Source organism: Vollenhovia emeryi, unplaced genomic scaffold (genome assembly GCF_000949405.1).
Source record: "Vollenhovia emeryi isolate VEMERY1.0 unplaced genomic scaffold, V.emery_V1.0 DF939144.1, whole genome shotgun sequence".
Lineage (NCBI taxonomy): Eukaryota > Metazoa > Arthropoda > Insecta > Hymenoptera > Formicidae > Vollenhovia > Vollenhovia emeryi.
This window is the reverse complement of record NW_011967222.1, coordinates 677,731-693,708: the sequence shown is the minus strand read 5'-3', so window position 1 is coordinate 693,708 and position 15,978 is coordinate 677,731. Positions and strand designations below refer to the sequence as shown.

The following is a 15,978-nucleotide window of genomic DNA, read 5'->3' as shown; positions in this document are numbered from 1 at the left end:
GCTATATGAATATTTTTATGACTCTCCAAGCTATACTTTTCTTTTTTTCTTTGCAAAAATTAATCGCCCAAAATTGTACTTTTGGTGCCCACCAACAGACGGTCCTGAACTTCACGACATCTTCACTTTGTGCATAAACTATAGACTGTATGTACAGTGACTGTTATGGCGGAAGGTGAAACACGTCGAAACGTGCGATCTGTACATACAAAGAAAAGTTACAAAGTTCGTATAGCCAACTAGTGAAGTTAAATCGTGAAAATAGATTGTATTAACACATTTGCGACTTTTCTAGAGCGATTGAAGTAGATACTCGCCGAAGAAACGGGAGAGCTACACGTGTTGCTCCGTAACGATACAAGCGTGCTCCGTTAACGACAATGTCAGTAACTCTGCAGTTCGAGTGTCCAACTTATAACGAGACTGCGAGAAAAGCAATGGAGAGCTACATTGGAATCTTGCAAAAAGCATTTGAACATTATCAAAGTAAGTATATAATAATTACTGTAACGGTTGTGTCTCGCACTTTTTCCTGATAAATATTACAATAGTGTTAAAATAATTATTATTACTTAATTTTTATACCGTTTTACACGAAGTTATGTGTTATTGAAGTCGTCAAATTCATACAATTTAAAGTTGTAAACGTTTAAATACTTTGGAAAACTTTTATATAGAAACTTCTGCCCTCTAGAAGTAACAGAAGGAACTAAGCTTAAAAGCCGCAAAAAATATTTGTGCTGCCACCTGCAGTCAATTATTTGAATTAAGGCCTGTCCATAATGCTAAGGCCGGTATTCATAGGCCTCTAGTTTACACAGACTGCTTAATTGGCGTATCAAATAATAAGTAACTAGTAAATGGATTTAGTCATTGGCTGATCGGCTGAAATACACAATTTGATACGCGTATCAAATAATCGGTGTAAACTAGACTCAGATCTTATATTCAAGACCGTCTTGAATTTACCTAAAGATGCTGTTATGGAACATTTAATTGGCTATGGAGTATTCATGTGATGCTATGAAATTTCAGATTTGACCAATTATAACACAATATCACTTTAATCTGAATTTTCTCGCGAAAGCGCGCGCCAAAATTTTAATGTGTTACGATCTAAATTAAGTTATTTATAGCTTAATTACCCCTAGTTGGATATTTAAATGACTATTATATATGATTATTATTCATACATATTATATATGGTTCAAAAAATTCAACCGCGTTTGTAACATGTTAACATGAATTGCGTCAGCATCAATATACAACTAATACAAGTGGTTTATATATACACTTAATATAATTTTTGTTTCACAGATTTGTGGGAAGATTATATAAAATTGCAGGAAAAATGTCAAGAGTATAATGTGTAAGTATACAAATATTACGTGTTTATATGTCATTTGTATTTATAGAGCCGATTTAACTGTCTTCGATTAATTTAATCGTGATTAAATTTGAGAGGGTCCCGCGTTAGCACAAATCCACTTGGACCTAAGCATCGCAGACACAGGTCTTTATATTGGCTGCAGCCTAGGGACTTTTTAGTAAACCACCAATCAGAAAATTTTATATTAAATTAACCAATTGGTGATGTGCGCTATCGGATCCCTCTTTCAAATTTCACATAGTTTCATTGGAATTCAATACAATTCAACAACATTTTGTCAATGTATATGAAAAATGTATGATTTCTCGTAGGTATTCTTCATCACAAGCGACAGTTACTACATCTATGAAAACAAATGATGAAGCAACGTCCCTACGGTCCCAACACTCGAGTAACGCTAATGTGGAAGAAAGTAATATCCCGTTATTGGAATTGGATACAATGAATACAAGTCTTATTAATTTGGATTACGATATGACAACTAGTTCTACAGATGCAAGTGAATCATTGCGTAAAAGTGCCGACCAAAATAGTCCGCCAAGAAGTCCAGTATTCTCTAGAACAGTTTCAAGGACTCGTAGCAATTCTGCAAAGAACTTTGTGCGTTCACCTAAAGCAGTGTGCGATAACTCGCAACCAGCCTCAAATATAAATACACGTGATAACATGAAAAAGGTTTCTTCAAAGTGTAATCACAAATTAGAATTAAGTACAACGCACCATGTAGAGACCACATTTTTGCCAAATGGAAAGAGATTGAAACAGTCTCGGCTTGCATTTTGTCCAGTCAAGAGTGGCGAAAAGCTGAAACAGTCTTCAAATGTAAACAGACATAAGGCTAATATATTACAAAATACAGAAATTACAGAACGAAATTTTGTTGATGTTTCTGTGGCAAATACTGCTGCAGACGCAACTGTTACTGGAAATAATGCTACAAATAATACTAGTGAAATTTTCGAAGACGTAATAGAAATCAGTCCTACACAAAGAAATGTTATATCTAAAGTCAAACGTTGTTTGAGACTCAAGAGGAAAGTTCCTGTAAAACACGTGAACAAATTTTCCCCGACTAAAGATAAATACTCAGGGCCTAGTGCTGCTTTAAAGACAGTAGATGTAGATTTTGGGTTTTGTCCTTCACCTAAGCATACGCAAATGGAAGGTGCTAAATCTTTGATGAATACTGCAGTTGACACGTTAAAATATAATAGAAATTATCTTTCACCAATAAAAATGCACAAGAAGACTGATGTTCAAGTTGAAAAATTTATTGAAGCTCGAAAGAAAGATCAATTATTAACAAATAATGTACCCATTCAAAATATAAATGACTCTACCTCAGAAGACGAAACTTTTTATCTGCCTGCAGAAGAAGCTGCAAATAAAATTGACATGGATAATTTCAGTTTGAACGACACAGAAAACAAGCCACCTAAAAAAAGGTTGTTATTTGATAGGTTGAATGTGTAAATATCGTTTAACAATTATGGTGATGTAAGTTGTTTTTATATATCTAATGAAAGTATTATTTACAGATTGCCAAAAAGGAAAACAGATTTTACAGAGCAGCTTAACATGAGATGTAAAGCCGACAGGGCGAAGTTAAACGGCTGGGATTGCTGGGAATGCAAAGAGGTAATACTAACAGTATAATTATATAAAATATGTACAAAAAGCAGGTATTTTTTTTCATAAAACGTAATCCGTGATGTTACTTGATTTTTAGTATTATGAGAATTTGTCGCTGTCGAAAGAAGAACTACAGAAAAGGAAGAATCAATGCTCACGACATCGACACAAATATGAGCGACCAAACACACCAGAAGGTACACTATATCATTTCATCGCTTTTTTTATGTTATGTAATAAAATGTAATCTTTTTAAAGGTTTTTGGAATCCAGAATTTCCTGAGACGTTGTCATGCACCTATCGACAGAATTGAAGCCGAAATGTGTCTTTATGCCAATTTGATTCTCAAACTTCAATATGGTTCGTAGTACAGCAACATTATTATAATGTAACGTGTATGTACAATTCTTTGTCTTATTCTAATTCGTTGTTATTCTTATTCTAACTTTTTTTATTCTGTTCGTTACGATTATTTATTACTCTGCACATATTTCATTCAAGTAAGAAACAATTGAATTTCAACAATTCCAAAATAGAATTTTCCCATACAGCACGCATGTCTAAAAGACATCTTTAAGACATCTTTAAGTCGTCTTTTAGACACACATATCTAAAAGACGACTTAAAGACATCTAAAAGATGTCTTTTAGACATGTGTGCTGTATGGGTTGTCTATTCATCGTGTGATGTGGATAATAACAATGTGTTTTAAGTATCATTAGTTGATAAATATAAAAGTATTCTATTTTTGTAAAGATCTTAAGATAAAAATTAATATTAAGTAATTGTACAAAATGTTTACAATTGAATATAATATACACGTTAAAATATGAACGGAAGGAAATATAAACGTGTTCATGGCTTGAACATAGATCGATTTATTATTTTACAACATATATATAGTATTATATATTGTGGGTAACATAGTATAGATTTATATATAATTATATCATTTATATTTATATATATATAGTCATCCCTTTACATAAAAATATATAATTTGTTTTGTGAGTCAGTCGGTGCTAAAGAAGGCTAATCAAACTTAGTTGCGGTAATCAAGCGAAGTTTGACACAGTTTCAAGGTACATTAGTGTTTCCTGCTATTCCAAGTCCTCTCTAAAATAATATTTGCGTCACGCATCGCTGTGAAACAATTGTATTTTTTCTTCATCTTCACTTTTTAAAATTCATATTTCTCGATAAATTAAATAGACGTTGCAGATATGTATAGAATACAATCGCAGAAAATAATACTAGTAAAATTATATCCAAAGTTTTGATACGAATTTAATCGCCAAACAGTGATAAAATAGTAATATACCTATCTGCAAGTACATTTACGTGTATATTCTGTATCGTTTAACATCACGTTCATCAAGCTATAATTTCCCAGCAAAGCGACCGCGCGCACACAATACAATACAATATTGTAAAACATTAAATCACATTACCGGTTCTCTTATACCAAATACTGGAAAAAAACGTTGATTATCGATTGACTAGATCATTTCGTATCATAAATATACACGGTTTTTGTTTTTTTTTCTTGCAAGTTGATATAATAGTTTGTGACTGTCCGATCGATCATTCGCGTGTATCTACTTAAAAAATATATCTGATAATTGTATAATAAAATCTCGTATTTGATACTTTCGCGAATAATTCGTTTATCAAATGAATATATAAAATATTCACTTTTTTTACGAAGGAAATAAAATTAGGAAGTAAATGTTCCAAAACTCTGTAAATAGCTTCACTAAAGTAAAGGAGAAAGCCCGATAAGCCACGATTTCGGCCCCCTCTGGATTTTATTGTAAATTATCAGAAACAATTTCTCTTAATATATAAAACACTACATTAAGCTGTTTCCAGCCTAACCGGACATGTTCAACGTAATCGTTATCTGGTTTAAACATAGAAATTCGTATTTGTGGGTATTTTGTGCAGTACTATACAACTTGCCTGAAAATCATGAATTACGTTGAACATGTCCGTTTAGGCTGGAGACAGCTTAATTTAGTATTCTATGCATTAAGGTATTGTTTCTGCTAATTTACAAGAAAATTCAGAGGGGGCCGAAATCGTGGCTTGTCGGTCCTCCTCCTTTATACACATTTTGCCACGTACGTATTTTGGTGCAATTGACTTAGCTGATTGGTTTACGCTGTTTTTATTATTTAACAAATTCGAGGTCGAAAAATCATTCATTCCTTCCTTTTTAAAGTTATTTTAAAACACATTAATCAAAGGATACATAGAAATTAATATAATTCAATCAGTGTACACAAATTATGTACACGTAAAAAAATCTCATCCTTTTGCAAGTGTTTTTATAACATATAACAGGAACGTCTTGTTTTTCACAAATGTATTTTACATTATAAAATAAATTAAATAATTATGGTTGGACTGAATCAGTGTCCCATACAGCACCAAGGCTTTCAGAAACATTTCAGAAACATTGTAACATTGCAGTAATGTTTTCTGAAATGTTTCTGAAAGCTTTGGTGCTGTATGGGGTACGATACAGTTCTAATTAGATATTGAAATCCGATAAAATTCCCGATAGAGATGATTTTATATATAAATATTTCCTAGACTTTTGTCCACAAAAAACAATATATTTTGTCCCACGGCAGACAAAAATCCCAACCCGTATTCACATCGCATATTTAGTGCTAAACGCAGCCAGTCTGGTCGTCAGTCCATGATATACTGAATATAATCTTTATATCAAACAAATTAAACTTCGATCTCAAACGGCCGCGTTTAATAATAATAAATCGAGGTGCTAGTTAGACTCTACCAGTATAAAACGTTCCGTTGTTTCACCGATCGATCGCACAGTATAATAATCGTTCAGTTACTGATACATTGCCTCGGACACCTAGCTATGTCCATCTGTCTGTCTGTTGTCTACAGGTACTTGACCCTTGAAATAGGCCGCGTTTGAATGAGCGGAAGGGGACGTTACGCGATTAGTCGATGTAATAAAACAGTACCATCTCACGGAATAACGGTAAAGAAAAGATTAAAATTCATGTACCACGTTTAAAGTATGTACACTTCAAGCTGTCTTATCATATACAAGTATATCGCTCACTTTCCTCTTCTTTACACATTGTACTAAAATTAAAACGGTATTTAAATTAATATGTCTCTCCGACTATATGTATGTGGGTACATATTTCTCATCATAGGAGTTTAAATTGATTATCATTCTTTTGGGGAATCGGAATACGAAAGAAGCTCGCGACGACTGGTGCACTCTAAAACTAATCACGCGAAGGTGCGTCTCAATCGGGAAATGCCGAGCGTGTAGAAAACTCCAATGAAATAACCGATTGATTCACTCTTTACTCCAATAGGATACATCATAGTAAACAGCTAGTGAAAGTATTTAGCTTTTTTTATGACACATCGAAATCAATAGAATAGATACCTTTTATCCCTCGTTCGTATCTCGATTACAATTATTTTAACCCTGAAGAGTATAAAAGAGCCGATATACACAATCAGATTTTCTCCTACAAGAATGTTACCGAATCATGAGGAACAGAGCTTCAACAATCGCTTAGGAAAACAATTGAATCTTTTGAATCTTTCATAAACTAAATAAACGTGAAGATATAACAAGATTCCTATGAAATCTACTAGAATTAAATCTTGTTAAATCTATCAGAAAAGGTGTTATCAGCTTGCCTATTTTATACCGTTTAGGATTAAATTTGCGTCGCAGCTTTAGCCTCACTGTTCCGTTTTCGTGGGTGGCGAAGAACCGGTAGCCGTAACGGATTTTTCATTTGACGACACGGGTAAAGCCTTGAGAATCGCGTGTACCTCTTCTGCCACTGCCATCAGGACGAACTCAAACTGTTGTTTCGTAGCAACCATGTCTGGTCTTTGATCTCTAATATGCTCCAGAGTAGCGGCGATATCGATTTCCTTCGCTCCCTTCGTCATACGATTTAGAACCATATCGATCAAGCAGTAAGTACCGGTTCGTCCAGCTCCATCACTATAAGATGATCAAATATGAAAATACACCGCACAATCGCCACACTAATTGATCTAAATAATATAAAAATATGTACTTACCTGCAATGCACGACTATCGGGCATGACCTACCGCGATACGATTTATTAACTTTCCTAGAAAGAGATAAAATCGAGATAAATTGAAAGATTATTTCTGGACATTGTTTAATGCAAATAAAAGATTGGATATCTATATTTTAGTAAAATCGGATTTTATATACAATATTACAGAATAGGCAATGAGATTATTTAAACGCAAAACAATTATTTGAAAGCAAAACAAATAATAAAAGTATAAATATAAACGATAATTTTTTAAAAGAGATGTCAGAAATGTGACACGAACCTACGAAACTCGAGCAGAGCCTTTGTGGAATACGGTACGCTGTTCTCCGGCCAGGAGAGGAAGTGGAATTGCGTGACGGTACGAGTCTCACAAGTGCGCAGATTTTTCAGGTAGAAAGACCGCACTAGATAATCATCACACCAAAAGTGCTCCGACACCAGGTGTACCTCGTAGATGTGATAAAGCTCCGATCCTTCTTCGGGCCAGTAACGATGACACATGGCATGGCCTTCCTCAGTAAGTCGTGTCAGCATCACAATCACCACGCTGCCTTGTTCCCAAACCAGTTGCCAGAAGTCAGACGTAGTCTGCGGTAACGGCCCTTGCGTGGCTATGTAAGCCGGATTTCGGGGATCGTGATCCGTCTGCAACGAACAAACGATATTACGACTACGGATTTGACGACAAAATTCAATAAGTGCTCCCGCAGTAAATGACAAATTAGATATAGAGAACTCCCTATTGTGAGATAGGCTTCTAATAGCAGGTTTTCAACATGCAAATTCAATCACAAATCTTTTTTCGCAATGATTACACAACCTAGCAATGAATTTTCCACTAAATAGATTTCGCCCCAAGGGCAGTAAATTCATGATGGGACCAACAGACGATGCCTACTAATTTAGCAGAAGCTCCGCTATCTCGCATTAGGATCTTATCTCATAATAGAAGACTTTCCTCTATTAAACAAAAAAAAATCGTATGTTGTTTTCTTCGTGATTCTTATTAAAAAAAAGCAAAGTTTCGATCAACTTAATTGCTTCAGTTTGCACTCAATACCTGTAAAGAAACCATGACCTTGTCTCTTTTTCTATTGAAACGTTTTGGAAAGTATGGTTATTTTAAATTATGTCGAACAACGTGTCACGTTAAATTCCTATCGCTGGTTTTTACTTTTTCCTTCGAGGTTCTCGTTTAAAACACGAATATATAGATCAAATATAATGTGGCGACACATTGTAAATTGTGCAGTTAAAAAATATAAAGCTCTTGCTCAATAAACATGCCAGTTCGTTCGCTCGTGTTACGAATACGATGCATTAAAAAAAAAAGATGTCTACCGCAAGCGCCAGCCTTACAAATTGTGTCGAGAAACGATTTTGTAATTTTTAAACGATCAACTTGACATGCCCGTCGACTATAAAACTTACCGACTTCTATACGCATATATTGCGATGTGGCAGCCGGAAAACCGAATGTCGTACGTATTTCAGCAACGTTATCGTGAAAACGAAAATATTAATTTTATTTTTACACAAGTTACCTTGCCACTATTACATGGAATAATTAGAAAATTTTTCATTCCATCATGTACTGAATTTTTCGCAAATTGAAGCATGATATCCTCCTGAATCTTAGTTTACACAACGCTATGACAATCTAATATCTTGTGGTATCAGTCCATGTGGTATACTATACGTAGAGGAAAGTCCTCTATTATGAGATAGGTTTCTAATATGAAATTACACAGTCTAACAATAAATTGTCCACTAAACAGATTTCGCTCCAATGGCAAGAAATTGATAATAGGCATCAAATGATGACGCCCATTAATTTAACAGAAATTCCGCTATCCCATATTAGGATCCTGTCTCATAATAGGAGATTTTTCTCTACTCTTATGAGACTTTAATGAAAGAGCGACAATCTTCTTATTATTCACCGATGTTCTGCGAATTATTTTTGATACAATGAGATATGAAACATATTTAGTTTTGAAAAAGAAAAATGTTCAGGCCTCAGGAGGATTCATTGAAGGAATGATGAAACAAGAGAGATATACATATCGTACGGTTACTTACAATCGTGGAAGCATTTATGTAGTCGGAATTATTGGCGTTTGCGAGATCGTTCAAGACTATTCGAGAGTGATCGTAGGGAAGTGCCGCGCCGGGACGATTCTGCTTGATATTCGCATCCCTCTCCGCGATCTCCGTGGACGATGGTTCGGCTTCGTAGGCGCACAATGCCGCCCATTCTTGATCCAGGCGATCCTTGTTTTTTAGGTGATCCTCCATATAACTCTGCAAAGTACGAGTCTGATATAGAGCGAGAAGTACGAACATGAAGTAGCACAGCGATTCACCAAATGGATCAAGCGCAACGAAAAATCCGAAACGGTGTATTTAACTTTTTTTAAAATTTAAAACGTTCTTTTCTTCTTTCTCCTTTTTACTTACGAGAACCATATGACCGGTCGATATGTCCATATTGGAAAGAGCAGGTTCCTCGCCCCAGGAGGATGTACTGGAGCGATTGGAAGGCAGATTGGATTCGTTTTCGCGCGACAGGCTTGTGATACGCGGCGACTCCAACTTCTCATTCGGCTGTTTCGCCTGCATTCTCGCTCTGCATAGATCCTGATAGTCCTTGGACGCTTCTGGATCCGGAGTAGCTAGCCCGGCAAGCTTCGCTCGGTATTTCGCGTGGCGCCGCGCAATTATCAGCGTGACTATTGCAGCTGTGATCGCAGCCGCAACTCCACCAGCTACCAATGCACCGATAAAACTGGAACTCATCTCCCTCTCTCTGACTACTTCTAGAGTAGCTGGTAATTTAACCTGTAAAACCGTGCACTCTAATTGATAATAATAGCAAATTAGGTAATATTATGTTTATTTGGCAATTGTTCAAACACTCTATTTGTTGATAAAAGAGATGTGGGTTGTTACAGTACCTTATCACCTATACCCGCTCGAATAACTTCAATTCCTAGCGCGTTTTGTAATTTCCCACGAATGTTATCTAAAATAGAATGTATTTTGTTTTTGCACACGGATTTGCTTGTATCTCACATCTTATGTAATATTCGTATTTTTATTATAATTCATATTCACATAAACCTTAATTTACGAGTTAGACGATAAATTATCATACCAATGTTGTTAACAACGTCGGTTGCATTGTAGTTTTTCTCATTTGGAGTAACTGTGAACGTTACTTCTGCGTAGCCCACTCGTACATTTTTTAACGTTTCGGGAGGCAATTCTAGGAGTTCTTCAACCTGAAAGTTTACATTCAAAGGTTCACAAAAGGTTATTTGCAATTAATGCTTTTTTTAAATATTTCAAATTATAGTTTCTACCTTAGCAACCACGTGTTTTCCTTTATCCCAGTTATGAAACTTCTGCGCAAACACGATGTAGACGGAATCTAAGTCGACATTTTTGTAAGTTTCTGGATCACCATTGCTCGTTTTGTACGTATTATCGCTTGTGTGTAGTTCCTTCTTAGTCAATGGTGCATATACTTCATTATTCTACAATACGATGTCGTTGTAATGTCTACAATCTAATAGGCCAAGTATCTCAGCTTGATTATACTTACGTCCTGATTATTTGTCTCGGAATAGTTTTTGTCAAGGAGAACTGCAAGAGCGTAGGCATAATAAATCGAAATGAAACAAAGTGACAATTTTTGTGAGTTGCGTCTTTGGGATACTAATGAACCAGATAGCCAGTGTGAGTACAAGTTGCTTTCATATTGCTAACAAAAATGTTAGTATCATGCTCTGCATCTATGTCGTCCGTTGTTTTCTAGCATTTAATGTCGGAAATGAAACATTTGCATGATCCAAACATGCTAGCATTAAGTGCTTGACCAGATGTAATAGATATTAATATGTTTATATCTGTTAAACGATTGAAAACAATGTATGCTAACTCTTTTTTAACAGTATGCCCATTCGATGTATTCTTTCTTTAGCTGTGTACTCAACTACGACAATATGTTAACATTATTTTAGCTGTACTTAAATCACTCAAACATTGAATTCGTATTCCTAGCGAAGAGCTAGCATCAGTATTGCTGGCATTTTACTTCCATACATTGCTTGAGTATACTGGCTATCTGGGGTATTTCGAAATAATAGGAAAACTGGTCGTGAAATATAAATTAAACGCAGGTTTAGGTAGAATACTTTACTTACTAGCTGGAGATTGAGTTTTAAATGCGTAATTATTCGTCGAAAACGGCGGTCCAGGTTTTTTAACGTCTAGCCGTTCCCTGCGCTTAAAACCAGCCAACTCTCGTCTCCATAAAAGTGCGTCTAAATCGTCGTCATACATCTCGTCGTGCACAGTGTCTGCGTCAGACGCATTTCAATTTAGCAGCACGATATTTAAACAATCTATTCCAACGTAAAACTCACCACTGGCATCGGATGTAATTTTATATCTCGTGGGTCGTACGATTCCTCCCTCGGTGTATATCCTACGTATCCTCGAAGAAATATCCTCATCGGGTCTCTCGATCTCTCCCGAGTTCTCTTCATCAATTTCGCCATTCTCATAATTGAGATCTTCGTCACGTTCGATCTCTGTCTTTTTCGCATCAGCATCGCTGGAAAACTCGAGGAGCGGTGGTTTCTTTCGATGCTTATACTTCCTAGAGAATACTCTCTCGTATTCCCTCTCACTTGTCTCGTCGTCGTCGTCGTCGTCGTCGGAGGGCTTCAACAATGTGTAATCTGGCGACTTTTCGTTCTGTAAGAATTCAAGATCATCGGCGGACAAAAGTTGTGTGTCATAAGTATTTTCATAGTCATCCCCGGACCTCGATGTCTCGTCTCTCAAAGTATCCTCAAGTGACTCGGTAACATCGTTTTTATAATCATCGAAGCTGAACCGGCGTGTTCTGGGCGGATAAAATTGCTCGCGCATATCGTTCAGTGATTTTCCGTACACATTGTTGTATTTCTCATCAATGATCGAAGCCCGATCGCTCTCGCTATTACGCCATTTCATGTATCCAGAACTGTAAACAAATTTCATGCGTTTCTGATTACATGGTAACAATTATTGCTTGCCACAGAAAATCAATATGCTTAAAAAGTTTAGAAATATTAGATAAAGGAATATCGAACCGTTTTTGGTAAATATTAAATTTCTTACTTGACGTGTGTTTGATAAGTATACATTCTATCCTTTTTATTCTTTTAAAGCTCATGAGTGTTATATTACATTTATCTTGTTGAGTAGGAAATTATTATATAGATGTTATGTAACTGTTACTTCTGAGTTTAATGCAATTGTAATGTTAGTAACTTGTAACATATTTATATCATTTTTATCAATCTCTGTTTTGAAGTAACATAAAACTTACTTGTTCTCGATGTCTATGGGACGATACAGATCGTCGGCCAAATTACTCTCAGGATTTTCATTGTCCGCAGATATTCTCAGTAAAGCGACCGCTGGAACCATCTAAAAAAAATCGATAATGGTTCGTTACCATTAAATAATATTGCAACCAGCTGCATATTTTCAAGAAGTAATCACAAACGATGACTGTCATCGAAAAAAATACATCGATGTGCGTTAGGTCACAATTTATACTGACCTCATCAATAAATTCACTTTGTTCATCGAGGGGTGGTTTCTTCAAATATTCACAGATATGAAAATCACGAAGATTGTTTTGTCTGAAAAACGTTTTCAAGTTCTGTTTTATGAAATACCTGATATTGACAGATATACACATAGAGGAAAGTTCCTTATCATGTGAGATACAATAGCAGGTTTTCAACGTTCAAATTCAATCACAAATCTTTTTCGCGACGATTATACGATCTAACAATGAATTTTCCAACAGATTTCACTTCAGGAGCAATAAATTCATGGTGAAACCAACAGATGATGCTTGTTAATTGAACAAAAACCCTGCTATCTCATATTAGGAATTTGTCTCATAATAGGGAACTTTCTTTTATACAATAATTTTCTGAAATGTATAATAATTTTGAAAATTTTGCGAAATTTTTCAAATTTATAACTGTTTTCCAATAATTTTGAATGTCAAAAACAAAAGATACTGCCACCCTTCTTCAACTACGAGACAATAATGTTTCGGCATAAAAGTTTTTGTAATGTAATATTTAAAATCCTTTTTGTTATTCTTTCTTTTGATTTAGAGAATTCCATTTAGAAAAGTAATTATTGGTATGCACAAAGCATATGACTTTTCTCTTTTACTGACTGTGCAAAAATTTTACATAATGAGAGAAAGAGAAAAGATGCCTCTGAAATCTGTATATATTAAAATTATATTGTTTCACATTCTATATAATCATACACAAAGCTCCATTGGCAAATTTCAGTTCGTTATGGCTTATAGCTACAAGGTCTAGTAAAGCAATATACCCGTATCGGAGATTATGCAATAAGGTTTGCACAATACATTGTGTAAAGGGATGTTTCCATTTGTACCCATCAGATTCCAGTCTCATTAATTGCCGTCTCACCGATTGTAGCAGCTCCAGTTCGCCGATATCAAGATTATATCTGCGCGATAGAGAATAGAGTTGTATTACACCTCAATAATGCATTGATTATGCCGCACTTTATGCGCCAATCGCATTAAAATGTTACGTAGGTGTGCGATAATATAGACGATAAAGACGATAAAGACGAAGTAGCGAGACCGTTTGACGACCCGACGATAAAATTAACCGATTGAAAGAGGATTCAATTTCCTCGATTCATATATATTGCGCTCGCATATACACGTATAATCTCAGTTGACATTTGAAATGTAGACATTTCAGCATGGATAATGAATTCATAGGTGCCACAAATATATCTCAATCTTAAGGACAAGATTTTTATCATTAACTTACTGATATAAATCGTCATTTTCTAGATTCGCGTATCGGGGTATACATTTTCCAAATGCCAGATCTGAAAAAATGATGATTAATTAACATAATTAATTTATGTTCCTTAAACTTAATGAAAGCTCGTAAAAAATTGTTTTTAATACTTTATTTGCATCTATTTTTTTCGTGATACGTGCACAAATAAAAGGGGATTAAAAACTACAAGAGAAAAAGGTCTTTTCGTTTTGTTGTTATCAGTAAACACACTTTGTAGTAGTTACATCTATGTTGTGTAAAGGTAGTGCTAGTGTTCATTGGGTTGTTAATTAAAGAGAATCAATTAATGAAAATTGAATTAAAGAAAATTATTAGAGGAAAGTCCCCTATTATGAGATAGGATCTTAAGATGAGATAGCGGGTTTTCTGCTAAATTAATAGGCATATCATCTATTGGGTCGACCATGAATTTATTGTCCTTGGAGTGAAATTTGCTTAGTGGAAAAATTCATTGTTAGATCGCGTAATCGTTGCGGAAACAGATTTGTGATTGAATTTGGATATTGAAAACCAGCTACGTCATATTAGAAACCTATCTCGTAATAGGGAACTTTTCTATTAATTATTACCGTTGAAACACTTTTCCGTTTGGGGATCGCATACGTCCTCGCTGTATAAACATCCTGAAAACAGAACGATTATGCCAAGAGTTAAGAGAAACTGTTTGGTACATATATGCATTGTATAAGAGAGGTATCGAATCAGGTATTGAGTGTGTATGTGTGTATAGGTGTACTTCCAAACTGTAATAATTAATTAGCTTTGTCATATGAATTCCGAGTATTCGGGTCGAATGTAGATTCAAGCATATGTCCTATTAGATTGCACAAATATTTTGACATCGGTGTGCACTGTGCAATCGGATTTCGTCTTGCCCGAAGGTGGCTGCTTGTGAAACAATTGTCCTGCTTGCTGCGTCGCGACTTGTATACAACGTGGTATAAATATTTCACGGCGCGCAGAAAATTTAGTCTGAGGACAGATTAAATTTAATTGCGCAAATTGCCAGGAATAGCTTTGATGCGTTTAACGTCACGGGCGATTCTGAAGAAAACGCCTTCTACATATGCATATCATCTTAAAGCGCATGTATTTCTATCATGCGCATTTTTCTCACTGAAAATTGTATAAATTTTGACATTCCTTATTAGGGAACTTTGTAAGAAAAGAAGAAAGAGATTCAAATCGGATTGATATCAACTTCTGATTCTCTTACGATTTTTAATCAGTTCTCTACAATGTTTAATAACTTGTCAATCACTGTTCATTCAGCCTCCGTACAGTTTTTGATTGCTTTTCTTCTCAATTAGTGTTTTAAATTATTTTGTCCTCTTCGAAAATAAATTATTCGTCTTGTAAATATTATTATATTCTTATTACGTGATTTACTATTAAATTAAATCCTTGTAAAACTAAGAATGTGATTGATTATATCGGCTTCCCAGCGAGAAATGACTCGTCAATCGACGTCGACACGATGTCGAATCAACGTCGAAACCGTCAAATCGACATCGATTCAACATCGTTTCGATGTCGATCGACGAATTATTTTTCACTGGGTTGATGTCGGATAAAATCCATACATAAAAAATTACAGGGCTAAATGATTGTGCGTGCTCATACAATTAAATATACACGTGTGTACTTGAGTGCGTAAACAAAGCTTAGACTGCAAAAATACGGAGTGCATTTAATCAATTTAATAAGAAACGAGTCGACATTTTCGACAAATTATGAACAATTTGTGTTTGAATAATTAGAGGACGGAGTGGAAATATGGAACTCCACTCTATTTTTAAGCGATTTCTTGTAAATTATAACTTCCATTTTTTTCAATTCTGGTGCTTAGGTTCCTTATTCTATTGATAATCCATTTCTAACTTTTAATTCATAAATCTCCATTTACGAGAAAAGTTATA

The 15,978-nt window shown here is 35.1% G+C and overlaps 2 protein-coding genes across 3 annotated transcripts in view; one reads left to right on the top strand and one right to left on the bottom strand.

The window, feature by feature from the left end:
• Positions 1-29: 29 nt before the first annotated feature.
• Positions 30-3,559, top strand: LOC105566486 (DNA endonuclease RBBP8-like). Its single transcript, XM_012020539.1, has 7 exons — positions 30-225; positions 296-486; positions 1,318-1,369; positions 1,702-2,859; positions 2,929-3,028; positions 3,120-3,219; positions 3,281-3,559. The coding sequence occupies exons 2-7, from the start codon at positions 381-383 to the stop codon at positions 3,334-3,336; spliced, it is 1,572 nt and encodes a 523-aa protein (XP_011875929.1). The 5' UTR covers positions 30-225; positions 296-380; the 3' UTR covers positions 3,337-3,559.
• A 1,920-nt stretch (positions 3,560-5,479) lies between these two features.
• The window catches only part of LOC105566484, a 19,817-nt gene continuing 9,318 nt past the window's right edge, over positions 5,480-15,978 (bottom strand). The window contains exons 3-19 of one of the 2 annotated variants that reach the window (XM_012020532.1): positions 14,629-14,682; positions 14,024-14,084; positions 13,548-13,688; positions 12,748-12,829; positions 12,511-12,611; positions 11,558-12,162; positions 11,336-11,491; positions 10,735-10,775; positions 10,493-10,666; positions 10,285-10,411; positions 10,085-10,152; positions 9,588-9,968; positions 9,210-9,431; positions 8,559-8,564; positions 7,408-7,772; positions 7,122-7,175; positions 5,480-7,041 (exon numbers count right to left, since the gene is read on the bottom strand). In XM_012020532.1, coding sequence (XP_011875922.1) covers positions 6,771-7,041; positions 7,122-7,175; positions 7,408-7,772; positions 8,559-8,564; positions 9,210-9,431; positions 9,588-9,968; positions 10,085-10,152; positions 10,285-10,411; positions 10,493-10,666; positions 10,735-10,775; positions 11,336-11,491; positions 11,558-12,162; positions 12,511-12,611; positions 12,748-12,829; positions 13,548-13,688; positions 14,024-14,084; positions 14,629-14,682 — 2,909 coding nt within the window. In that variant the 3' untranslated portion in view covers positions 5,480-6,770. The remainder of the gene's footprint in view (positions 7,042-7,121; positions 7,176-7,407; positions 7,773-8,558; positions 8,565-9,209; positions 9,432-9,587; positions 9,969-10,084; positions 10,153-10,284; positions 10,412-10,492; positions 10,667-10,734; positions 10,776-11,335; positions 11,492-11,557; positions 12,163-12,510; positions 12,612-12,747; positions 12,830-13,547; positions 13,689-14,023; positions 14,085-14,628; positions 14,683-15,978) is intronic. The other variant, XM_012020533.1, reaches the window with a different exon arrangement.

Bases quoted from the DNA above. Each gene is read 5' to 3' on its own strand.
- LOC105566486 (XM_012020539.1), top strand. From the start codon at position 381: ATGTCAGTAACTCTGCAGTTCGAGTGTCCAACTTATAACGAGACTGCG. The intron at 3,029-3,119 runs GTAATACTAACA...CTTGATTTTTAG, and splicing joins ATTGCTGGGAATGCAAAGAG to TATTATGAGAATTTGTCGCT. The intron at 3,220-3,280 runs GTACACTATATC...ATCTTTTTAAAG, and splicing joins GCGACCAAACACACCAGAAG to GTTTTTGGAATCCAGAATTT.